Below are 27,596 nucleotides of genomic sequence, written 5' to 3'. Positions count from 1 at the left end.
TTATCAAAAACAGTACTTCATATGTATCAATTCGACATAAACTGTCAAATATTTCCAACTTGACATATGTCGGTATTATCTGGAAATACATCTGATCCATTTTTACCCCACAATTTTTGTTTTGTGATGTACTCGTTAGAGAGGTTGTGAATTCCAACTTTTAACGTTTACGTGTACGTCTAGCACATTTTAGTATTCTTCAGCACCACTTTTCGTGCTTTGGACAGCATTTAATGATGTTGAAATGACAATTACGTACGTCTACCATTGTCTTAAAATGGGTCATCTAAAAACCCAAATATTTGTCTAGACGTACATGTACCTGTACACGTTAAATTATGGTTGTTACTGTCTATAAAAGTGAATTGCAATGAGTCAGGACAATGGACATCAAAATAATGGCACAATACTCTAGTACATTCAACTTCTTCGGAGCGGCGTTGCCGACTGGCTAACATGTTGTACTTGTGTGTGTCTAAACGTTCGGGGCCACCTGAACATTGTTTCCATATTGTCACATGATGCTTGCATGTATTCATTATTCACTAAATTAAAGTTTTCAAATACGTTATAGTGCCACGGAACGCGTGCTTTTTGTACGTAGAGATATTTCCCTCAAACCCAGCCAGCTAACATGCAAAATCAGTAAAATAAGTTGCCCCTAAAAGTTTTCAATTGGCTACGCTCTGTCCCTTAGCTTTAATCAGCTGTTGTAAATTACATGTCAACATTTAATAGGCATAGATGTATGGCACCTTTCTGTCGCAATTATAGGTTAACCTGACAAAGATAATTGAGATTCCAGTAAAATGACCGACCCAATTGTTGTCGCCGACTGTATGTTTAAAGTTTATTCTGAAAACTGCATATTGTCATGAGCTAACAAACAACCACTACTATACTGAATCTGCAAAAAACATGGCGTATTACCTAATAACCATAACCTAAAGAAGGCGCGTACGCAAAACTCGGCTATACCTCAAGTAAGGCAACCTGTTGCGCTTTGTATATAACAATTTTTTCTGATTGCTTTCTTGTTGAGTAAAACAAACAACAGTGTATAAAATATAATGTGTGTACGTAATTTATAAAAATAAATACAATGGTGCACGTTATGTTTTATTATTTTATAAAGTGCGCGTGCTATTGAACGTCTGTTAAGCGATACATACATACATACATACATACATACATACATACATACATACATACATACATACATACATACATACATACATACATACATACATACATACATAACATACATACATACATACATACATACATACATACATACATACATACATAACATACATACATACATACAATACATACATACATACATACATACATACATACAGACATACAATACATACATACATACATACATACATACATACATACATACATACATACATACATACATACATACATACATACATACATACATACATACATACATACATACATACATACATACATACATACATACATACATACATACATACATACATACATACATACATACATACATACATACATACATACATACATACATACATACATACATACATACATACATACATACATACATACATACATACATACATACATACATACATACATACATACATACATACATACATACATACATACATACATACATACATACATACATACATACATACATACATACATACATACATACATACATACATACATACATACATACATACATACACACATACATACATACAACATACATACATACATACATACATACATACATACCACATACATACATACATACATACATACATACATACATACATACATACATACATACATACATACATACATACATACATACATACATACATACATACATACATACATACATACATACATACATACATACATACATACATACATACATACATACATACATACATACATACATACATACATCATACATACATACATACATACATACATACATACATACATACATACATTACATACATACATACATACATCGACATACATACATACATACATACATACATACATACTACCTACATACATACATACAGACATACATACATACATACATACATACATACTACATACATACATACATACCACTACATACATACATACATACATACATACATACATACACACATACATACATACATACATACATACATACATATACATACATACATACTCATACATACATACATCATACATCACATACATACATCCATGCCCGCCACGCTACAGATGACAACGCCATCGTCCGACCAATGACCGCTCCCACGTACAGGAAACATGCACGCAACCGGGAATTTTTTCATCACCTTTTTGGCGATGTAAATGGCGATTTTCACATATGTATTAATCTCCATCTCCTCCTCCCAGAAAACGTGCCGCTTACATATGCCTGCGACGATAACATGGCGCACCCCGCTGGCCTTTATCCGATGGCAGAGTTCCACAATTGTCAATCCGATATGCCCAGGTCGAATCCAGGTCGTAATGTCATCTCCACCCAAACTCACAATCACAATTTCCGGCCCCCAGGCAAACATCTCCTTCAATAACTTACAATTAATGACCAACACACTACAAACTCCCTCTCGCCCAGACTCTGATCTATGACCGACAATGAATATCAAACGACAAAAGTCACTATTTACACAAATAATTAATTCAATTACTAACTATAATGATATATTATAATTAACAATTATAACTTATGACCTGCTGACTGATTGTGTGGTTGAAAATTAAAATCTATACTGAGTAATCTTTAACTCAGAAAGAGCGTTGACGGCCACGCGCAAGATAACGGTCATTTCGCTTCTTAAAAAATCCATATATTTAATAAACTAGCTAAATAATATTTTTTTTTATTAACACAGGATAAACCAAACATATAATTAGACATTCATAAGAGATTATTTATTATATCATTATAAATTAGTAAATAACGACTAGTTATTACCCGGACAATACCCGTTTTGTTCCAGAACAATACAAAACAGAATAGAACCATACTTTATTAATACCAACTTTACATCTTGGCATCGAATTGTTTGTTTTGTTGAATCTGATTCGATTTTACTAAAAATGATTACTTTATAGTTGATTCCGAGTCATATGACCATTCTCCGCCGCGCGTGACAGCTATATTTCAGCACTGCCGAAATAGAGGAAAATTTATTCCACAGTGGTTTATTTCGACAATGCACGTCTGATGATGGGATAAAAATCGTTTATTCATGCACCATTCCATGTAAATATTTGCTTTATTTATCCATCGCAAAACTCATTGTATTTTAAAAGGCAACTTGAGGGATTTTGTGTCATGTCTTTGAATGCACACTTATAATGTTCGTCACTATGTTGAACATTTGCGATTTAAAGGGATCTTTTCACGGTTTGGTAAATTGACAAAATTGAAAAAAAGTTGTTTCAGATTCGCAAATTTTCGTTTTTGTTATGATATTTGTGAGGAAACAGTATTACTGAACATTTACCATGGTCTAATATAGCCAATAAATTCATCTTTTGACGATTTAAAAACCTAAAAATTAAAAAGCGTTGCAACGCGAAACGATTGAATAATTTGGAGAGTTCTGTTGTTGTTGTTAAATTTTGTGAAACTACGAAGATTGCTCATATAATACATAAAATACTTTAACCGAGTATGTTTGGCAGAATAGCCGAGCGGGCTATTGCGTTTTTACTCCAGGTTACTCAAGGACTCCGGGGGTCACTGGTTCGAGTCCAGCTGCGGCTACTTGTTTTTTCCTATTTTAAATTTTATATTTGATTTTTTACTGGAGCTTTTAAGATCCAATGCTAACATTTATCAATATAAAGCATTTAATGACTTATTTCAAAACATGCCAAAAACTGTGAAAAGGCCCCTTTAAACGCTCGATATGGACACACATCTCATTGCTTAAGGATGGATGAACGTTTCTGTAAAAACACCTTTTTGAATTGATTGGGTAATAAATTAATTGATTTATTTCTTAACTCCAGGCTGAGAATAGTCAACAGTCACCTTGGGTCAGATGCTGGGATAGGTGATTATACGTTTGTATCCGGTTCAAGAGTGTCGTTTTACTATCTAAAGTATGGATGGGAAAGAAAACTGAAATTATAGTAATTATATATTCGTTTGTAGTATTTTTATATGTTTGAATAATCAAAAACGGATTCAAAAGTTCGACTTAAACGTATTTTTTTTTTTAAGAAAATGTTATCATTATTGAAAACGATAATTCATCGTGAACCTCATTTGTTACTTACTCATTTTATTTGTATAGGGTATTAGATATTTCCGGTAATCATGTGACCGTAACCTATCGTCTTATCACTTGAGCGCGTGAAATGATTCAAAAACGATAGAGTTGCATTGTGAATTGCTTTAATCAAATATGACTTAGCATGTACATTTTAGAACATGAAGTTACTTTGAAATATATGGGAAAAAAGTGCAGCATACATTTAAGATATGGATATAGCATTCAATTTTATTGTCGATTTAGATGTACCCTGTTTACGGAATATATACTAAAGGATGATAATCGCTGCAAAATTGATGAAGTAATGGCTGTTCAAAGCGATGCACCATGTTTTCGGGGGATTTCGAGTTGAATACCTTGTTATGTATATATATAGTGTTAGTACAAATTTTTCCAGAAAATATGAACTTTTGAGCTTTTGTTACCAGTCTTTGCCGTCGTCCGTCCGTCGTCCGTCCGTCGTCCGTCCACATTTGTTCGTAAACACTCTAGAGGCCACATTTATTGTCCGATCTTCATGAAACTTGGTCAGAAGCTTCGACCCAATGAAATCTCGGTCAAGTTCGAAACTGGGTCGTGCCGGGTCAAAAACTAGGTCACTAGGTCAAAAAAAGAAAAACCTTGTAAACACTGCAGAAGTCACATTTCATGCCCAATCTTCATGTTACTTTGTCAAAATGTTTCTCTTAATGATATGTTGGTTGAATTAAAAAGTGGTTCCAGTCCGTTGAAAAACAGGGCCGCCAGTGGACGGGGCAGTTTTCCTTATTTGGCTATAGAGAAACCTTGTAAACACTCTAGAAGTCACAACTTTTGCCCAATCATCATGAAAGTTGGTCAAAACATTGGTTTTATTGATTTCTCGGACGAGTTTGAAAATGGTCCTGATCGGTGAAAAAAACATGGCCGCCAGCGGGCGGGGCATTTTTCTCTACATGTATATAGTGAAAACATGTGAACACTCTAGAAGTCACAATTGTGGCCGAATTTTCATGAAAATTGGTCAGAACATTTGTTTCCTTGATATGAGAGTTGAGTTCGAAAATGGTTCCGGTCAGATGAATAACATGGCTGCCGGGGCGGGGGATGGGGCAGTTTTCCTTATTTGGCTATAGAGAAACCTTGTAAACACTCTAGAAGTCACAATTTTTGCCCAATCATCATGAAATTTGGTCAAAACATTGGTTTTATTGATATCTCGGACGAGTCTGAAAATGGTCCAGATCGGTGAAAAAACATGGCCGCCAGTGGGCTGGGCATTTTTCTCTATAAGTATATAGTGAAAACATGTGAACACATTTTTGGCCCAATTTTCTTGAAATGTTGTCAGAACATTTGTTTCCTTGATATGAGAGTTGAGTTTAAAAATGGTTTCGGTCAGTTGAATAACATGGCTGCCGGGGGGGGGGGGGGCAGTTTTCTTATATTTATACATAGTAAAAAAGCTTGTGAACACTCTAGAAGTCCCATTATTTGCCCAATCATCATGAAACTTGGTAAAAAGATTGGTTTTATATATATAACAAAATCAATGCCATATTTATTGCCCTAAGATTGTCCAAATTTTCATTATATTATACAAAATCCTTGTAAACACTCTAGAGGTCACAATTTTGTTTCAGATTTTATGAATCTTGGTCATAATATTTATTTTTGTAAGCAAAGTTTGATGTTTGGTTAGGGGGTCCACTCAAAATATAGGTCACCAGGTCAAATCTTACAAAAAACAAAAACACTCCATATGCCAGAGTTTTGGTTCAATAATGATGAAACTTGACCAGGATGTTTGTCTGGACAATATCTAGATCAAGTTTGACGTTTGGTAAAGATTGAATGAACCGACTCCTCTCAGGTGAGCAAACCAGGGCCATCTTGGCCCTCTTGTTCGTTATAATATGATAGTTTATCATTCAAAATGATGTTTTCACTAATAAATATCATAGCCACACGCTAACCACCTTTGAACAAAACCAGTATCAACATGCTTTTTTAGGTATGAGTTTGATAACATAGAGGTCATTTTACAAAATATTGACATAAAGCTGAACATAATAAATTGGAAAAAAGCCGACAGCGACCAACTTAGCGTTAAAATTCCCGGGTACGTTTTAGTATAATTTTCGTACCCGGGGTACATTAAAGTATACTTAAGAGTACTACGGATTCATTTATGCAGTACCCGAGCCGACAATGACCAATCGAGCATTTCTGGTGCAATGGTGAGTGCAAACATAGACAATGGAAAATTAACGAAAAATTATATTCATACTAAATTCTAAAGATTAAGGGAAGCTCGCAGGCAAGTTAAACGAGCGATATAGAAGGCAAAGCAGGCGGCACGATGGATTTCTGAGCATAAAACAATCAGGAAGTCAAAAACAACGCTGGGACTGTTAAAGGCTACTTTGGTGTCTTACAGACTCCATTTCAACGGTCCTTAAAAAATACCGGTAAAAACAGAACAAAGTAATCCCCAAATGGGCTCGATCGAACCACTAACCCTTGCAATAAAAGCCTAGCACTCGGCCATCCGTGCTCTATATATAATTTATTTATGTAAATGTAAAGCATATTATAAACAGATAACAAGGAAGAAAAAGCATGCTTACCTGAAGGAGAAAATGCGTATGAAAGCCGGTCAACCAACGGATAATTGGAAAAAACACTTTCAGTGAAAAAACAAAACAAAACGGAAATACATGCATACCATTGAATTATTTTCGAAATTATTTTATGAATTTTGGGAGACATTTATTCCATTGTAAAAATGAAGAGGCAGAAAATATCAATATTAACAATTATTTTAATAAACCCAAATACTGATTATCCCGAACTTATTAATCCAATTATCACAGAAGAAATCATAAATGCCATCGAATCGCGGAAACGCAATACAGCTTATGGATGCGATAACTTGTTAAACGATTACTTTATTAGCACTTTTTTATCAGGCCATTTGTGTGAGATATATAACACAATAATTTAACTCTTAATGTCACAAAATGTAACGATAACCACAGAACTCTCACAATTATTCAATCGTTCCGCGTTTGTAAAGTTTTATAATGCAAACAATGGTAAATATTCAGTATGACTGTTTCCTTGCAAATATAATAACTTCAATAAAAATTTGTAAATCAAGTATTTTTTGTTGGTAAACTTTTACCAAAACGTGAAAGGCAAATGGATGTAATTTAAGTAAATCTTTGTTTAAAAGACGTTTTTTAAATTGGGAATGATAGCCAAATATATTTTATTATTTATTTTCACTCGTTCTTAGCTTAAAAGATATAATCTTAAATTATTTATTGAAGATACAGAAAAAGAAAGTATAGTCGTTGGAAAAGAAACCTTGGATACGAACAATATTCAAATACTACAGGTTTCCGAAAATTTAGAGGCATACGTGAGTTTTCCTGAAGTGATATCAAAGTTTGTGTTTTTTATTTGACCCGATGACTTAGTTTTTTAATTCACGTGACCCTGATTCTATAAGACGACGGACGCCACACATATGGTGATCACAATAGCTCATTACTAACACATTTACATTTAATGAGATATTAAAATGTGTTTTAACAATCCGACAACATAATTCGAATACAACGCATCGCGTTTAGCGAGAATTAAGTAAATAATTAAGCAGAAATTTCACACGTCGCTATTTTCTTTCAAACAAAAGTAATGTATTATTTAAGTTGTGCCTTCGTCATAAAATAACAATTGATTTACCGCCAAAGTATGAAGAAAGTAAATAGACAGAGAGAGTTCCACATTTGTAAAACATTTGATTCCTAAGTTATCGCACGCTATGATTTACTGCTTGTATTCACTTATTGGGTAAGTGTCGTTATTTGAATGATAATTGTAATAAGAATTTTAACGTATTGTACGTTTATGTAAAAGATTAAACTTAACAAATTTTGAAATTTGACGGAAAACATTAATTTTGCCAACCAACCTTCGCTTGGTTAGAAAAGTGTTTGTTATTTGAAACATTTGTATGTCCCTATAATATGAAGACAGTTTGGTTGTTCAAAAACCATATAATTACAAGTTGTTACTGAAAAGCGTATTCAATATCATCCAATTAATTCGATAAAAATAAAAAAATGTGCATTTTCAATTAACAGTGCTGGTTACAAATGTTTAATTACAATTAACAGCAGTGGTTACCAATATATCAAAACAGACATTTTTATTCAGACTTATACAACAGATCATTACAATTATAAATGGTGGTTACACAACTTGTTGGTGAATAAATAATTGTGGTGTTAATGAATCAATTATGCATTGGCTGATAAGAAAATTGAAAGCACTTATTTGAGATATTCGATATGTCTTTAATAAAACACTTTAAATATGACTCTGATGATCGACATCTCATCTCGTCGTCATCCATCCGCTGCGATGACTTCCGTTGGGGGCACATCGCGCAAGTGAGTCCCTGTCTCATCGCCACCCGTCTTATTATAACCACCGTCATCCGTCACAATACCATCATCGCCAAAACTAACATGCGATCGCGACGCACACATGTTTATGTCTTTGTCGCAATATAGGTCCGGGCTGTCGCTGCAATTATTCGCGCACATGGGTGTGTCCGTATAGTTATACCAATTGTTGATCCAGTAATCGGCCATGCCGTCTATGTTCTTGAAAAAGCGCATCCCGAACATGTAATATTCCGCCGCGTGTGCCCCTGAGTCTACAGGCGCAGGCGGGTAGTCGGATGCCGGATCCACTCCACAGGTGGCGCGCTGTCGCTGTCGGAACTTTTCCCAGATGACGTCGATGAAGGCGTGGTGCATGTAGAATAGGGGGTCAAACGCGGCCAGGCTGCCTTTCATAGCCCCTCCTAACCACTTATGAATGCCATTATGAATTTTCTCCAATTCTTTACTAAACTTCTGCAAGAATTCAAATAAGCTTATAAATGCTCATATAACACGCACATTTATCACTTTTAACAAGCAACCCATTAATTACGGAATCCGGATAGTGCCATCCATAATCTCGCCCTTCTTTCATCAACGCACGATGTAGGTAGCCCAAAAGGCGATATATCGTGTTAAATATATCGTTCGTCGCCGCGACGGTCGTGCAAAATATCGTGCGACGCCGCGTCTGTCGCGCAAAATATTGTGCGTCGCCGCGACCGTCGTGCAAAATATCGTGCGTCGTGTGTCGCCCTTGATGAAAGAAGGGCGAGTTTATAAATGGAACTATCAGGATTCCGTAATTTATAGTTAAGTTATATTCCTTCTACACTACAATACTAGACGAGCTATAAAACACTATACAATTAATGAATGTTATACGACATTTTGATTTTCCGGTTGTTATTTGCATATTGTATATTGTAATTGTTTGCTGCACAAATAATTAAAGTTTACGGAAAATTTATCGAATAATTAAGGATTCTCAGACATTTCAAGTTTACCTCAATCTTTTTTTGACACATTGATTATGCATAGATTTCGATCTTCTTAACATAAATATTGATCAAGTAAAATGTATTTGGTATTTATTTAAAAAAAAATAGATGCATTATATATGCATTTAGGGAAGTCTATGAGGTTTTACAAGTGAAATAAAGCGAATCTTAGTACTTTTTGTATCACTTAAAAACCAGAAAAAATACTGAAGGAAAATGCAACATTTGAACTTTTGAATATTCTTGGTTGATTCCACGATTGAAAAACTAGACACACTACTTTAATTAGCAGCACACATTTTTAGTTTCAGCTTCATTTGTTAGGGTGCCGACGTTTTCGAGAATTGAATATTATTTAACCATGCTGTAGTTGAGACTTAAATATGCTGCATATACTTATTAAACTTATCTTATTTGAAAAACAACTATCAAAACATGCAGATAAGTATGAATTACATTCAGTTCATCGTTTGTAAACGAAAGCCTTCTTGCGCATTCTATTAAGTAATATTAAGTTGCCATATAGAATAGTACCATTGTGCAAACATGCCTGTAAATCATCATACGCAGTGTAACACAACATGTATGTATATGGTATCTACACGCCTGTAAATCATCATACGCAGTGTAACACAACATGCCTGTAAATCATCATACGCAGTGTAACACAACATGTATGTATATGGTATCTACATGCCTGTAAATCATCATACGGAGTGTAACATAAAATGTATGTATATGGTATCTACACAGATCAGAAAGAATTATTCACGAAAGATTTTCCATAATGTGTAAGACAGATGAAATTTGGAATAGAGAATCAAAGGGGATATTTCTTATTTTATTACTTACGTCAAAGCTGCAGAGAGTGAGCAGATAATTGATACTGTCTTGTCTGGCCAGCTTCCCTTTTCCTCGGCCCACGTTCCGGGTAAGATTACCCTTCACCGTCTGCCAGCCAGCAAAGGGGCCCTCATTGACCTCGCCCCTGCCGGTCCCTGAAAAGTCCTTTTATAAGTCCGTAGATCTAAAAAACACGGACGCTAATGACGGGCGCCACCTCTTTTTGGCTATGCATTAATAAATGAGCAAATGTTACTTCTGAGGTGGCGCTAAGAACCGGATGTTTAAAAATGCGCAGAATTTTTTTAGAATGGAAAGTAACGTGATTATCCGACCGAGTTATCCTAATTTTTAGATGTAAGTGGGGGAAAAACGGCATGTTTAATTCCAATTAAGATTTGTTCACCTTTGCCTTTTAGTGAATTAAGCATTTGGATATGGGGCAAATCTCATCGTTTTCAACAGAAATAACATCTTTTGATTATTTTAGGAATTACATTAATTTAAACATTGTTTGTAGAAGGAATATTTTGGGAGCTTAGAGAAGTTTGTTATTGGATTTATTGAGAATTAGATATTTTGGGTTTTTATCGTACAATATGTTTTATTCAGGCTGCCGACATCTTAATTTATTTGGTTACTTATATATTTAGTAGTATTATTTACATCTTGATTTTGTTTAATGGAGTGTGTACGTGTTTTGTACAGATTTGGGTTTACGTATTTACGTTGAAAAAAAGGGAATGTGAAAAGGAACATTATCTATCAAATGTAAGTCATGTGATGATTACTATATTGTGAATTGGCGCCACCTTCTGTCCTTAGCGCCACCTTCTGTCCTTAGCGCCACCTCATTGGCACTGGCTCCATCTCTTTTGGAAAAATACTAGAGTAACTATTGGATCCGCAAGAGGCCATTGTGTTTGTGCATTTACAAACTAGTATATGTTGAGCGCAATTGTTTGGTGTCATTAACGTATCAATCTGGTGGACATTTTTTCGTACACAAAAACATCAATTTGCTTTTTCAAAAACTCCACAAAGGCACAACTTATATAGGTCTCCAAGTTTTCAAATGGTTTGTTATTGTATGTTTCTGTACATTTGTGGTTTAATTAATCGCTTAATTGCACTACATGCAAGATGTTTACAATAATTCGAAATATGTTGATCAATCATATAAAATCTAATCACCGTGAAGAATTATGCTTGAAATTTCAAAACATCCAGTCCTTAGCGTGTTTACTGCCGTGAATATTATAGAAAACTTGATGGATAGCAAACTTGCATACTCATGAATAATTAATTAATACAGGAAGAATACTATTACGAAGAGAGAAAGTTATGTCAAAGGTTGCATGTCAAAGTCTTTACATATATTTACCGAATTAAGTGACATTTGTAAAGCACATGTTCACGGTTTGAAAATATGAAATTGTCAAACAATAATGTCAAAGATTCATAAACGACGACTTATGTGTATGATACAAAACTTACAATTTAGGATTATATATGTTCAAACTTGTGAAAAAATGTCAAAAGATAACAAATATTAAATATTTCAAAGAGTTTCACCAATTTTTAAATCAAGAAAAAAATGAATAAAATTATTGGAATATTTAAGTCAAACGCGACACAACTGGAACGACTTTAGAATGTTTTCTCCATTTTTAAGGTTATGTTTACAATTGATTGTCTTCCCCAAATAGTCACACTATACCCACGATTTATAATTTTGCTATTCCATCAATTATCTTTATAATGGTCACTTTTCCAAAGTGTACTGTCATTTTGAGATGATAGTAAGCGACACGATTTGATTGAGTTTGGATTAATCCCTGATCGCTGATTTTCCACATTGTATCTTGTTTGGAAGATCAATTATCGCCGATTTTCCATATTGTATCCTGTCTGGAAGGTTATTCCGTTTCATCTGACATACATATGTGCCGTGTTCTGATAAAACTGGGCATAATGCATGTGCGTAAAGTGTCATCCCAGATTAGCCTGTGCAGTCCGCACAGGCTATTCAGGGACGACACTTTCCGCTTTTATGGTATTTTTAGTTTCAAGGAAGTCCCTCCTTACCGAAAATCAAGTGTAGGCGGAAAGTGTCGTTCCTAATTAGCCTGTGCGGACTGCACAGGCTAATCTGGGACGACACTTAACGCACATGCATTATGCCCGGTTTTCTCAGAACAAGACACCATTATATGAGACAGTGTCCGCACTGCGAACTACACAGATAATAAAACACACTACGAGTTCTATTGATACCTATGGCAAGCGAAGTGCACAATATTGTCTTAAACCACAGTTTAACAGTTAACTATATAGTTATGAAACTTTGAACCCGGGTTCAAACTGCCGTTTTCACAATAATTCCTCAAACCCGGGTTCAAGACTTTGATCCGCGTTTCAAAGTCTCTTAACTCTATAGTTAAGGATAGACCAATGAAATCGTGGCATTTGCCTTCTAATTGTGGTTTAAGCTTCGTTAATTGGTTGTCTCTGAATTATGTAGATAATAGATTTGTATCTATTTTAAGACGCACTTTGAACAGCGGGTTTAAGGAATTATTCAAAGTCTCTTAACTATATAGTTAACGGTTAAACCGTGGTTTAAAACAATAATGTGCACTTCGCTTGCTATAGATACCGATAGTTTCCCATACCCATGTGCGCGTTGTCCCACATGACGGAGTACTTGCTTTCGTTGGCCATGTTGCCATCCAAACTGCTGTCCCAGTAGGGAAGGCTAACATCCCGGTCCTTCAGGCGGAGCGCGTCCTCAAAGCTTCAATCAGGAACACAGATGAATTCAATCTTTATATAACAATAATAACAAGTCCAGTAATTGATAATTAATTAATTTCCTATTATCAAATAATAACAGTGACAATAAATTAAAGCTTATATTTATTAATATATCATCTTTAACTCGGGGCAGTAGTACATGCAAACTTAAAGTTCGGAAATGGAATGCATGCACGATGAGCTTCAAAACACCATCAGATCTCATTAAAACATCATAGATTAGATACAACATAATACTTATCTACAGGTTCTCTCTTACATACGGCATGACACAGGATATTCCTCAATGCCTTTTGCCGATAAAGATTTATGCGAAGAGACGGATACAGTCATTCAGATATGAGCCTCATTCTATGAAAACGGGCATTAATGCATGTGCGGATTTTTTATGTCACAGATTATCATGTGCAGTCAAGTTTGGCTTATCAACGACGACACTTCGCTTTAATTGTAATATCACGTGTAGGCGGAAATTGTCGTCCCTGAATATTCAGGCTTATCTGGGATGAAATTGTATGCGCATGCATTAAGCCAAGTTTTCCCATTGAATTACATTCAATCTCATCAGCGTTCATCAAAAATTAAATTCCTTTTTTTTCTTAGAAACTAGTTACGAGAGTTTCTCTTTAAGCACACGGAAATAAAGACTAAATAAACATGTTTAAATTAAATATCACACAGCGCTATGAATGCCCGATGCCAGGGGAGGAAGGCGTATCCTGCGTGTGTGCTGCCTTGCGACATTCCCCGCCGGTGGACCCGAGCGAAACACCTATAAGTGCCGTCCTGTAACAGCAAGCCGGGTTGGGGCAATAGCAATAAAAAGACATGCTGTAATAAATAAATCGTATAGTAATTATATGTTTATTATTGATCAAGTTGTGCTCACGTATAATCATGCAATCTTCGAAGGAAACACGTAACAAAAAGTAGTAAAAATTATATATTTTGGGTCATGAAGTATTCAAACGAATTTTTAAATAAATAAAAATTATTACAATAGTAAAATGGCGTAGAAATGTTAACATGAAATATAACATAAAACGTAGCATTCAATTGTCAACATAATTTTATGTGATGTGCAGTATTTAAAACGTTATAAAACAAATAAAATACACAAGATTGGCGCCTTTCACAAATTTATAAATACTATAAACACTAAAAAAGTATTTAAAACAAACAAAAAATTACCCAAGATGGGCGCCGCTTAGCAAATTTAAATTAGCCACAGAAAATATGTCCAACATACGTTTACGTTTTACGTTCATCAAGTTAATCAGAACTTTATCGAGGAAATCTGCCGCTAAGTACAATTTGGCACAATGAGTCTTATCAGCAAGATTTTCGTCAGAGTTATACAAGTTGTGCAAATTATCGTCATGAAAAAGCCGCAAAATAGCTTCACAATTTTCGCAAATTGCTGTCGTGGGAAAAAGTAACTTGGTTCATGTGTCGTGTCCTATTGCTATATTTCCTTTATTAGCTTATATATATTTTACTTAAGAAAACATATTTAGATCATAATGATAAAGCAAAGAGCAAAATTATCAAATCTTACTATTTTACTCGACCTATAGCGAAATAATCTGTTTGCCATTCACTGGTATTCTCCACTACTTTTCCGTATTACACGTTATAATGTGAGTTCTCGTAATACATTTATTAAATCAAATATAAAATGAATCCTCATTGTGCACAATCAAGTTTGACATCAAGCCTGGTAAATCACCTTATAGAGCCCATTCATCGCCTTGTGGAACCGTTTCCTTTGGGATACCGAGAGGGTTCGATACTCCTGCCTAGTCCTATATCCGGTGAGCGGAAGCCGAATTGCGGGCGCTGTTCCGTTAACTAGGAAAATAAGTAAGAGGTTTCATATAACGTTGTACCTTCAAACACTTGCATTTAAGTTAAATACTGTAAGCGTTAAGAGATTGGTGATAAATGAAAGTACAACTCTACCCGTATGATAATTGCATTTAAATGAATACATAATAATTTATGTTTTGTTATATAATTATATTGTTCAGCGGTTTTCTACATTTCCCCCACAATTCAAACAAGAGAAACACACGCCACTAGCACTGGCATATCTTAACATTACATCACTCGCAATATAAATGTTGCGAGTTTTTTTAATTCAGAACAAAAATATTTAAATAAAACGTATACATACGCCCCGCTATGGACAAATCTGGCTTAATGTATGTGCGTAAAGTGTCGTTCAAGTCTAATCAGTGAATTATGGTATTTTTAGTTAAGAAGAAATCTCTTCTAAATCAATGTCCAGTTTGCGCGGAAAGTGTTGCTTATTAGCCTGTGCGGACGGCACATGCTTATCTGGGACGACACTTTACGCACATGCATTAAGCCCGGTTTTTCAAATTACGCGTTGTCACATACATTCTTCAGATGTGAGCAGCTGTGCGTCTGGTCCCGCGCCGTTGAAACATTTTTCTCCAATCAGATAAACATCTGGTGCCTAACAAAATAACCAACACGACAGGCATTGTAAGTGTTATTTTAGATTTGAACTCTGCATTTTACACACAATTAAAATGATTGTTTACATTCAGATATATAGCAAGCTGTATATACTTGGAGACTTTCTAACGCATCACTTAATCATATCAATATAGCTACCTTATTTTTGAACGCCTTGTGTTGAAATTTGGACCAAGAATAATTCAACACATATCTGATAATTCCTGAAAATTTAATTGAACTTGAAAAACAATAAAATATAAAACTTAAAATATTCAAAACGTCACTTAAAAAGTAAAATTCGAAAACTCGTATAACGTTAAATAATAACAAAGTGAGAAGTAAAGCGCATAAACTTACAAGTCTTAATAACGCTCGATTGGTCACTGTCGACTTGTACTACTTACATGTACCCCGGGTACGATAAATATACTCACACGTACCTGGTCGATATTAGACTCTACCCGAGTTGTATTCCCGCCCAAAATCAGATGTCGTAAAACGCGCTACTGATTACCGTAAAACGATATTTTGTATCTTTAACAAACTTCTCATGTTAAAAAAACTGCATCAACATGCTTTTTGAGTATAAGATTCGATAATATAGAGGCCATTAAACAGAAAAATGACATAAATGTAAACATAATTAATTAAAAAAAATATTTTAGATATTTGAAACATCGACAACGCCAGATTAAGCATGAAAAATTCCCGGGTACGTGTAAATATATTTACCGTACCCGGGGTACATGTAAGTATGCTTAAGAGTACCCGGGGTACATGTAAGTAGGACCCGAGCCGACAATGACCAATCGAGCCTTAAGAACTGACCGGCTTGCAACATGCCGATTGAGCCGTTTCGCTCCTGAATATTCAAACGAGCAATATTGTTTTTCATTCATAAATGTTATGTTTTTCTTGTGTAAAAACTTACCCAGAATTATGAAATTGAAATTAAATTGGAATAACATGTATATCGCCTTTTACTACACTTGGGGATTTTTCTAACGAAACATTTTTAAAACTAAAATATCTAATGTAATTAGTAAATATTTTTATTTAAAATTACACGTGTGATCACTTTGACTACAATATGTGCAAGCTTACGATAAAATCATTCATTCGTGACGATCGGACGCTTTAGCAAGTGGGAAAGGTAGCCTGTAAGATGCAAAGTGCGCGATTGCGCTCCTGAATATTCATAAGAGCTATATTGTTTTGTAAATTAATTTGGTTTACTCCCGATTGTCCCACATTTTTATTTTAAGAGTAAAATATCGATAACGGAACATACAGGTAAGTCGCATATCTGGGGCTCGAAAAGGGGTATTTATTTCGTGTATTTATTTGATTAAATTAACAAAACATAAACACAAAAGTGTTTCTCGATAAATATTTTATTTTTATTTTCTTCCAATAGAGGGAATATAGACACACTTTATTAACATTTTATATTTAATCACCAATCGAATTAATACCTATAAAAATGAAATATGAATGTATTAAAAAATCAAACAATCTCAGGTAATTTGTTTATTTAACAATCTCCATTTAATCTTAATATTTCGATTCAAAGCATCAATCATTCAATCCGTTATTTAATCTCCCCTCTGAATAAAGATTCTGTATACTTTAATTCGAATGGCATACTAACACTACTTAGTTATAAGTAACACTGTTATAAGATCAATGAGTATACAAGTATACATATTAAAATACAAATCTGAATCCGTCAAGCAAAATGCTCATCCCTTCGTGTTTATTAGTAAATAAATAACGTGGAATTTTGAAAAAAGTGAAGTTAGGTTAATTTATTGATAACGCATGGATATATATTAATGCATGTTTGAGATGTTCAACTGTTATTTAATTATATAAAATAACAGTTTTTATTTATCTTATTTTTTTTAAATTTAAATTGTATTTATGTTACAGCAGACAAACAATAGATAATTATCGTTTTATACTTTGATCGTAGTTAATCATAATAAATCCTAGACATGATATTTTTTACACTTGTATTACCCATCTTACGCCTCTTCACACCTATTTGTACGGTGTATTGAATTTCTAAATGTGGGACAATCGGGACGACACCATTAATTTTATGTTTTCCTTGTATAAGAACCAACCTAAAATAATTAAATTGAAATAAAAATAGAATTCAATCGCGTTTCATCATCTCAATGTGCAAAAATATGGAAACCCAGCTGCACCACGTGCTAAAGCGTCCAATCGTCACGAATGAGTGATTTTATCATGAGCTTGCATAGAATGTAGTCAATTAATCGTATGTAAAATGTTAAATCGTTCACGTCGACATCATCCAAGCTTGAGTTAACAGCTTGTTGAAAATAACGCTTACAACCAGACAGCATGTCTCTGTTATACGACAGGTAACGTATTGGTGCTACCTCAAAGTATGAATTTATTATGTCCAATGCGTTGAAGGATACCAAATAAAACAGCAATCTACAAACTCACAAGTTAACCCACACCGGTAAATTCAAAATCTGGAATAACGTACTTAATTGTGCATGTACTTGGATATATATGAGATGTATTGACATTTTTTTCGCCACCATGACTGGTTTGAAAGTTATTCAAAAGCCTTCAAAGAACCAAACGTAATGCTACGTTTTCATTTGTATAGCTAGCTCGTAGATCAAACGCCTACCGTTGAATACTCGTCATCTTCTGTTTCCAAATTTGCATTTAATTCACCATCAATATCCCTAGTACTCGCATTTCTGCTTGTACTCTTAACTGCCACACATAACACGAGCACACACAACACAAGACCCCTTGATTGCATATCCTTTAGTGTCAACCCAAATGGGAATACCGGCAGGCTGCGCAACTGTTCCAATAGTATGTTTAACTAATCAACCACCAATCAATATGTATAATTGTATATGAGAAAGATACGTATAGTGACTGAAGTACATTCTATTTGCGTTTATAAGGTGTTGTTTTATTTTACAACATGTTACAATAGCCGAGGTGTGAACCTGTTTTGCAGAATTACGATGACCTGTTCAAAGAAGTAATCATTGTTCATATTTAATGTAACCCGGTAGGTAAATATCTGCAAACTAATTGAAAAGACAGTTAAACTAACTATAGACATATTATATTTTTATTTCTTTAAAATATGTCGTTTTGATTTTTGGTGAGCCAAACATTTTATTTCAAAATCTTTTTGCTGTGACATGGTGCGCGTATAGAAACGTGTATTTTTGCTGTCTACAAGATATCGCTTAAAACGGATATATATATATATATATATATATATATATATATATATATATATATATATATATATATATATATATATATATATATATATGTGTGTGTGTGATCACTTATCAAAATTACTTTAAAATACAAATTTGCGTTTAATTGACCAAACAAATACACAGTTTGATTTGCACACTCTTTTTTCGATCATTTCATATTGTAAAACCAACCTCAAGCTTGATTGTAAATTCACAACTGATATCGTTGGAAAGGAGGTCCAAGATGTCGCTCCAATGATAATTAACATGAACTGACAGATCTTTCGATATGGTTTTAAAATGTTCCGACATATGTTCGTGTAGTCTTCTATAGTCTACTATTCATTATATTGCCCCTTTGAGTAATATACTAGTGATTATTAAATTTATTTTGGAACAAAGGGAGTTATGTTCAGCTTAAGTAATTTTAATTTTAAACAAAGAGCATTAACTCTAACTAATAAAAAAAATGTAGTGTAATTGCACTTTAAAGTATGCCTCACTGTTATCTGTCATTAAAGTTTCAAGTCAATCTCTTTAATGCTAGAAATGAAACACTCTTCCGCTAAAGAAACTTTTAAAAGGGAGGTACAGACATTGTAATTAATACAGTAATGACCAGTAACGTCGATATCCGTTTAGCTTCCCATTCAGTGGATAATAAGTATTTAAACGACAGAGGTGTTTCTTTTAGGAAATGTCAAAATTCGAGTCTTTTGTTGTTATTACTATTACTATTATTAATAATAATTACACATAACAAATCTAACACTGGTATACACGTTTAATACAGGATTAAAGTACACTGTTCAGATGTACAGCCACCTATACGAATGGATCCAGTACCTAACATCCTTAAAATACATGAAAACAGTCTTTGTCAGCTGTCTGGTAATGAAGGGACCTATACAAACGGTCTGACATATGCAATATTTCTTCTGAAAAACATTTTTCATGTTCTTGTTTTTTTCGGCATGCTTTATAGATATAGCAAATATAAGTAATGTATGGTAAAGCTCGTTAGTGATGTGCCTTCTAATCTTAAGGTCTTAGTCTCTTGCGAATAATTTTCTTTACTTTTCAGATAAGATTAAAGAAAAGCATCACAATAGATCTATATCAATATACATAATATTAATATCCAACTGATATGGAACGATATATTAATTCTTGTACAACGAATGGACTGAAGATAGTAAGGTTTTTGTTGTTTGGTACTTGTCTACATGTATATGATTTTAAATATATTTGAATAGTATAATATATATACGATGGAGACAATGTCTTGGTAGTTTTGTTTACATACTCCCATTAAAACTGTAAGCCCAGACCTGTGCCCAGTATATGCAATGACATAGTTACCTGACCGAAGCTGTTTACATGTACATGCAGCATTATATCGTGTTACATAGTATTCTTACCAATTAAACACGTTCGAGATTAGTTCATCGATGTAACGATGAACTGGAAATGTTCAAGTTATATGAATAAACTTTCTGTTCTGTTCTGTTCAATAAAAATGATTAAATCATGGTATTTCTATCAACTCTAAAGAACGTATGAGCAGAAAAAGTTGTGTTTACTATTCATCGATAAAAGAAATCATTGATTCATTCTCTTTTAAAATATGCTAGTCAGCTTTTGTTTGTACCTACCGCGCGCGCTCAGATATCAAAAACCCAGACTGGAGCGTTCCGAATAACAACTATTGGCTGTGCATTTTTTCTCGCGTATCCTCATTCAAACAACATTTTTGTCTGGAGCATTTGTATTAATTGTGACATAATGTTTTATTTTTCGAGTTAAAATGTATTTTGCTGCGCCCCTATGTTACAACATAACAAATGCAATATCAACAATTATCTTAAAATCAAAGCAGTAAGAAGCAGATGTAAAAATGGGTCTAATTTTAAGGTTAATTTAAGGTTCAAATTATTGTGTAAAAGTTAAAACTGATTAATTTTCTAATTTTCATTTTTTTTATTTGAAGTTGTTTATACTGATAAAATACTATGTTATGTACCCAATAGTTTTTTTATGTCAATTGTTGCCCTCCATACCAAATTTTTTCTTTTGTAACATTAGTGCGATATAATGGAGTGACCTAGATTTTATGGACGTTTTGACCTTTTTTCTTATACGTCAATAGTTCTCACACCAAAGTGAAATAAATGTGATTGTTTTGTGAAGTAATGATTTTTTGAGTGATGAATCAAAACAACTTGAGGTATTAAATCAGCATTTTTGCAAATTAGTAATTGATTTTCGACAAGTACCGCGATACAGTGAGGTCCCATGATACAATCACAGACACTACGCTGCTATACTGTTACGCCCCCCCCACACCAGCCACCCTAAAACCCCAAAATTTGTCGTCTATTTTCTATATACAATTTCACTTGTTTTTGTTTTGTTGTTATTTTGTATAACATAATGGACAGTTTATGGGTTTCGGAAAGGGGGGGGGGGGGGGTTAGCGGCTAGCGGATGTCTTCAGTATAGCTCATTAATCTTTTGCTGCTGTCGTTGAATCTCGATAAAGACCAAAAGCGATTATCAGAAGCACGATCAACTGACCTTCTTTCGCTTTCATTTTTCACTCGTAAAAGAAGTGCTACCCACAATTCCTTTCGCGTTAGTACACAGGTGTGTACACAATGAACCTGAAGGAGTTGGACCTCCGGTTGAAACCCGTCACACGCACAGAGACCGACTACCGCCTCTACCTGATACACATGCTGCGTAACCTCCAAAAGATGGGTATGCTAGAGTGGGGTGTGACCTCAGATAAACTTAAGAAAGAAAAGCAAACACTTAGAAATAAAAAAAAAAGTTTTGTTATGATTTGTTTAGTGATAAACACAAATTTGATGTTTTATATTAGAACCTGAGATGATCTAATTATAAAATCACTCTTGCCAAATGGTTATTAGAAATAAACACAATTTTGCTGTTTGAAAAAACAGTTGATTTGGGTTTTTTAATGACTACAAAAAAGCACTCTTTATCAGGGATAGATATATGTTTGCCGTTATAAAACGCATTCGTACTTATATTTGATATAGTTGGTTTAATAACATTGTATGCACTTTATATCAGAAATAAAAACATTTTGTAATAATATATTCCAAAAATAACTCTTTACTTAATTTGTTCAATAACTATTGAGAATGTACTCTTCGTTCCCTTACTGCAGATGACAGAGGTGTGAGGGACCGTGAGCGCCAGGGCGCCCTGATCCGCTTCAGCTCCAGCCAGGCCAGTGAGATGAAGCCCAACCCCCAGATGGAGGAGCCCCCCAGCCCGCGCACCCAACCACCGTGCCGAACATGTCAAGAACATGGGCAGTGGCAGGGCTAGGGGAACAGTAACTTTCTATATTATTATTATTGTTCTATATATTGTGGGCTAACAAATACATATATTGAACGATTGTTGGAAATTTTCATTCTCATCCCTGATCTATTTTTTTAGAGCAATGTTCCTTTTCCAAGACATGTAACAAATGTTAAATTCATTCTGACAAGGAAAAGTGAAACATACTTAAATTTATCTTGTGAGTTCTGTTTTCATCTTTCATCATTTGAATATGACTTGCACAGTTTATATTATTTGTATTTTATTGTATTTTACAACATTTACATACCATCAAGTAGATATTCTGATTGTCTTTGTATTCAAATTTGCATATTGTACCAAGCCGTATTGACTAACAGTTAGTATTTTTCCGTTACAACTGGGCTTATTTCATCTGCACAGGCTAATCAGCAAAACACTTCATGCATAGACAGAATCTTTGTTAAGAAGAGATTTCCTATAAATGGACAATTCCATAAAAGCAGAAAGTGTCATCCCTGATTAGCCTGTGCAGACAGCACTGGTTAATCTGGGACAAAGCTTTATGGCCATGCATTTAGACAAGTTTTCTCAGAATACGTCTCCAACAAAGACATCATGTTTTGCTGTGCAGTTTTGGATGATGCTGACGTGGAGATTCTGGACCTAATTGCCTGTGCCGGTGGCGACCTGGGTGATGATGACGTGGAGATTCTGGACCTAATTGCCTGTACCGGTGGAGACCTGAGATGATGATGACGTGGAGATTTTGGACCTAATTGCCTGTACCGGTAGAGACCTGAGCAAGGCTAGGCCTCTCACTGTGTCTGCTGCCACCCAGCCCAGCTAGGCCTCTAACTGTGTCTGCTGCCATCCAGCCCAGCTCGGACGACTACTCCATCATAGGTATGCGTAAGCCGTGTACTGAGAAAACATGGGCTTAATGTTTGTGCATGCAGTGTCATCCCAGATTAGCCTATGCTGTCCGCACAGGTTAATCAGGATCGACATTTCACACCGAGACTGGATTTGTGTTTGAAATAGACTTTCTTCAAATAGCAATTCCATAATATAGGAAAGAGTCGTCCCTGATAAGCCTGTGCAAAATGCACATGTTAATGTAGAACTAGAAATGGCGCGGCAGAGGCCGACGCGTATCCCCACGCCGAATGTTTGACCTAGGTGTGCCCCAGGGTTGGTAATGGTGCCATGCATAGCTGAGATTGACCGTATTGTCATAAGAGAAGTTCATCATCAATTAGAAGTGAATTGGTGTAGAAATGAAGAAGTTATAGTAAAAGGCAATTTTGGGTGGGTGTGACATATGTGGGCAGGGCGCCCCAGGGTTGGTAATTGTGCCATGCATAGTTGAGATTGACCGTATTGTCATAAGAGAAGTTCAGTATCAATTTGAAGTGAATCGGTGTAGAAATGAAGAAATTATAGTAAAACGCAATTTTGGGCGGGTGTGGTCTATGTGGGCGGGGCCCCAGGGTTGGTAATGGGGCCATGCATAGTTGAGATTGACCGTATTGTCATAAGAGAGGTTCAGTATCAATTTGAAGTGAATCGGTGTAGAAATGAAGAAATTATAGTAAAAGGCAATTTTGGCTGGGTGTGGTCTATGTGGGCGGGGCGCCCCAGGGTTGGTAATGGGGCCATGCATAGTTGAGATTGACTGTATTGTCATAAGAGAAGTTCAATATCAATTTGAAGTGAATCGGTGTAGAAATGAAGAAATTATAGTAAAGGCAATTTTGGGTGGGTGTGGTCTATGTGGGCGGGGCCCCAGGGTTGGTTATGGGGCCATGCATAGTTGAGATTGACCCTAATGTCATAAGAGAAGTTTCAGTATCAATTTGAAGTGAATCCGTGTAGAAATGAAAAAAATTAGTAAATGGAATTTTTTGGTGGGTGTGGCCTATGTGGGCGGGCGCCCCAGGGTTGGGATTGGGGCCATGCATAGTTGAGATTGACCCTAATGTCATAACAAAAGTTCAGTATCAATTTGAAGTGAATCCGTGTAGAAATGAAAAAATTATAGTAAATGGAAATTTTTGGTGGGCGGGGCGCCCCAGGATTGGGAATGGGGCCATGCATGGTTGAGATTGACCGTATTGTCATAAGAGAGGTCCAGTATCAATTTGAAGTGAATCGGTGTAGAAATAAAGAAGTAAATGTAAAATAACCTAAAAAATGAGTGATAATTTCTGACGCGGCCCCACCCCAACCGCTATAACTTTTGACCCAGGGGTCAGATCAAAATTCCAAATAGTGCAGGGTCGCACATATGCTCATAGCTACCATGTGTGTAAGTTTAAGGTTCTAGTGCTTTTAGTGTAGGAGGAGATAGTGGCCAGGACGGACGGACAGACAGACAGACAGACAGACAGACGGACGGACGGACGGACGGACGGCGGAGATAACCACAATATCCCCACCTTTTTTTCAAAAAGCGTGGGGATAACAATACTTTCTAGACATGCATGTAGCACCCTTCTCATAGAGGCTCATATATTTTTTTAATGGGAATGGTATCCATTGAATTTCGAATTTATCGTCATGTAATTGTTCTGCTTAAGGAACATTTAGTTTATGGAATACATGAACGGTAAGCTTATTCAACTGGGTATTCAAGTAGTATTTATTGATGATCATATTTATAAGGTGATCATTTACAACTTTCAATCAATTTTCCTATTCATTTTAGAATTTTCTCTTATGAATTTTGTCACCATCTTCTCAAGCATAGAATAATCTAATAGGGCTGTCTTGCATCAACCAAGTGATAAGCCAAACACAGTGTCGTGTTTTGTTCCAGTCCTGAAATGTTGACAGACTTATATTTTTATTCACAACATCAAAATTGAAAAGAGAAAGACAACACTTTAAATTGTATTTTCAAAGCTGCATAGGGAATGAGTCAGTCCTTGGGAAACCCGTGTTTATGCATGTGTGTTGAATATCGTCCCAGATTTGCTTGTGAAATCCTAATAAGTTAGTTTAACTATGCAGCTCTATGACTAAGTAAATATAATATTGACAACACTTAGTTATCAATTGTTTACCTATCAAGTATTTGGGAGCAAAAAATCAAATAAACTAATTTCCCAACATGAAAACTTCACAACAGGAAATTACCCAATTTCTTGTTTTTTCTCGCACAATTTTCCCAATTGGGCTGGTACCAGAACTGTTCCATATTCGGCAAAAAATCACGGCAATGTCTCAGTCTGACATGCTACACACTTGGGCCGTTATACTATAATGTTTATATTCATTTTCAGAGCAAAACGGTTGCAACTGCACATACGATCATTTTGCAATGAAAATAATTTCATTTTTTGATATGACCTTTTGACAATTGATGGTTTTTGTTTGTTTTTTTTAATCAGAATTTAGCTTTAATAGGTTTTTCTGACTATAATTATTGACATTATAATACAAAATATGCAAACAAGTAAATTGTAAAAAAATGTCAATTATTACCATTTTGAACTAAGCCTACGACATCTTTATTTTAAGTGCATTTAGCTATTGTAATTCAAAACACCCAAAACACAAAAGGAATACAAATAGAAAATGTTGCATACAGGTCATCTCAATTTGCAGATGACACCTCTCTTTTGTTAGATGTTTCTTATATATCCCTTAATCCTGTTTTGCATGTATTACATAATTTTGCTGTAGAGTGTGGATTGAAAATAAACTTTGACAAAATAAATCTGATAAGAATGGATTCAAAAAAATATAGAACACACTCAATTAAAACTAAGAACAAAACTTCAGTGGAGCGCAGCAAATTGTACTGTGCTAGGCATCATATTTGATATAAATTTAGAAAAATGTGTTGAAATAAATGTTCAATTCAAAATAGCAAGTTTACGAAGTTTAATACAATTTTGGAAGAAGGGAACACTATATAAAGCAGGCAATATTTTGTGGATAGACATTCTTTGATCGGCTGATTCATCAAAGAAATTACCCTTTTAAGTCAACATCGATTTCTTTAGAAAAGTTAAAGAACAATGCACTGACACTTTTCTTAATCCGTCAATTGTTCAACAAAACATCGCGTTTATTCGAGTACATTCGACATTTAAAGAAATCGATAATTCAGTCTCACCGGTTTCATTGAGTAATGTCCATATATTCCAACACTTTTATTCACATTATCTATGATAATCCATCGTAAAAACACACACTCGTACCAAATGCAGACGTTCGCGTCCTGGACATGAATGTCGCAATCAAGTGATTTCGTAAGCTGTGTAGTAAAATAAGGTCTTGCTGTGTAATAAATAAGGTTTCTTCTAACATACAAAGAGTTGTGTTAGCTTCTTTGAGTCGCGGTAAGAGTGTCTGACTAGCACGCGGGAGACACTAGGTCAACTCCCTGTTTAGTTCAGTATTTATATTTTTACCTTAACTAATTTAAAAAAAACGCTACATGTGGATTTATAAATTACGGCTTTTATTTATATTTGGTATATTGATTTGAAAATAACACATTTAATAGTGATTTATTTATATTTATTTATTTCATTGTTATGATTATTGTCATTGATAACAATTTAATAAAATAGCAAGGAAAAAGACATTTTCCTTTTTTTGGTAAATGCAATGCTCACTAAGTATCTTGATACATTTTTACTATTTAAATCGAGCACAAGACTTCATTGCCTTCAAACAGAGGTGAAAGGCCAAAAAAGTACAGCCTGTGGATATAGGTAAGGTGTGGGATAAACCTTTTCTTTATCCAATAAGTATTATTTTGTTACATACAATCATTTAGCTGTAGGATAAATAGAGAATACTAGGTTAGCTTTGAATAGAGAGAAGTTTATGTTGCGAGGCTTAGACCGCTGGGAGCGCGTATGTATGTAACATTTCTTGCATTTTTTATTTAAACTTCACGTTACAATCCTTACATGTTCTTAAAGGGGCCTTTTCACGTTTTAGTAAATTGACAAAATTTAAAAAAGTTGTTTCAGATTCGCAAATTTTCGATTTAGTATTATATTTGTGAGGAAACAGTAATACTGAACATTTACCATGCTCTAATATAGACATTAT

At 34.7% G+C, this 27,596-nt stretch overlaps 1 protein-coding gene across 2 annotated transcripts; it reads right to left on the bottom strand.

Annotated features, from left to right (window-relative positions):
- Positions 1-8,559: 8,559 nt before the first annotated feature.
- LOC127870967 (putative tyrosinase-like protein tyr-3) lies at positions 8,560-26,686 on the bottom strand. 2 transcript variants are annotated; one of them, XM_052413566.1, is made up of 7 exons: positions 26,647-26,686; positions 15,826-15,904; positions 15,152-15,273; positions 14,102-14,208; positions 13,281-13,402; positions 10,615-10,760; positions 8,560-9,235 (listed from the first exon to the last, which is right to left on the bottom strand). In XM_052413566.1, exons 1-7 carry the CDS (start codon positions 26,653-26,655, stop codon positions 8,720-8,722), a joined length of 1,101 nt encoding a protein of 366 aa, XP_052269526.1. In that variant the 5' UTR covers positions 26,656-26,686; the 3' UTR covers positions 8,560-8,719. The 2 variants fall into 2 exon arrangements, with proteins under 2 accessions (XP_052269526.1, XP_052269527.1); XM_052413567.1 differs by lacking the exon at positions 26,647-26,686 and adding an exon at positions 16,066-17,124.
- Positions 26,687-27,596: the final 910 nt, after the last annotated feature.

This window comes from Dreissena polymorpha, chromosome 3, assembly GCF_020536995.1.
Source record: "Dreissena polymorpha isolate Duluth1 chromosome 3, UMN_Dpol_1.0, whole genome shotgun sequence".
Classification (NCBI taxonomy): domain Eukaryota; kingdom Metazoa; phylum Mollusca; class Bivalvia; order Myida; family Dreissenidae; genus Dreissena; species Dreissena polymorpha.
Note: the sequence above shows the minus strand (reverse complement) of the source record. Positions and strands in the feature narration are given on the sequence as shown.

Coding starts and splice junctions, on each gene's coding strand:
- LOC127870967 (XM_052413566.1), bottom strand. Junction 13,403..14,101: donor CATCGGGCATTCATAGCGCT/GTGTGATATTTA, acceptor TCCTGATTGAAG/CTTTGAGGACGCGCTCCGCC. Junction 10,761..13,280: donor GTGGGACAACGCGCACATGG/GTATGGGAAACT, acceptor AGGACTTTTCAG/GGACCGGCAGGGGCGAGGTC.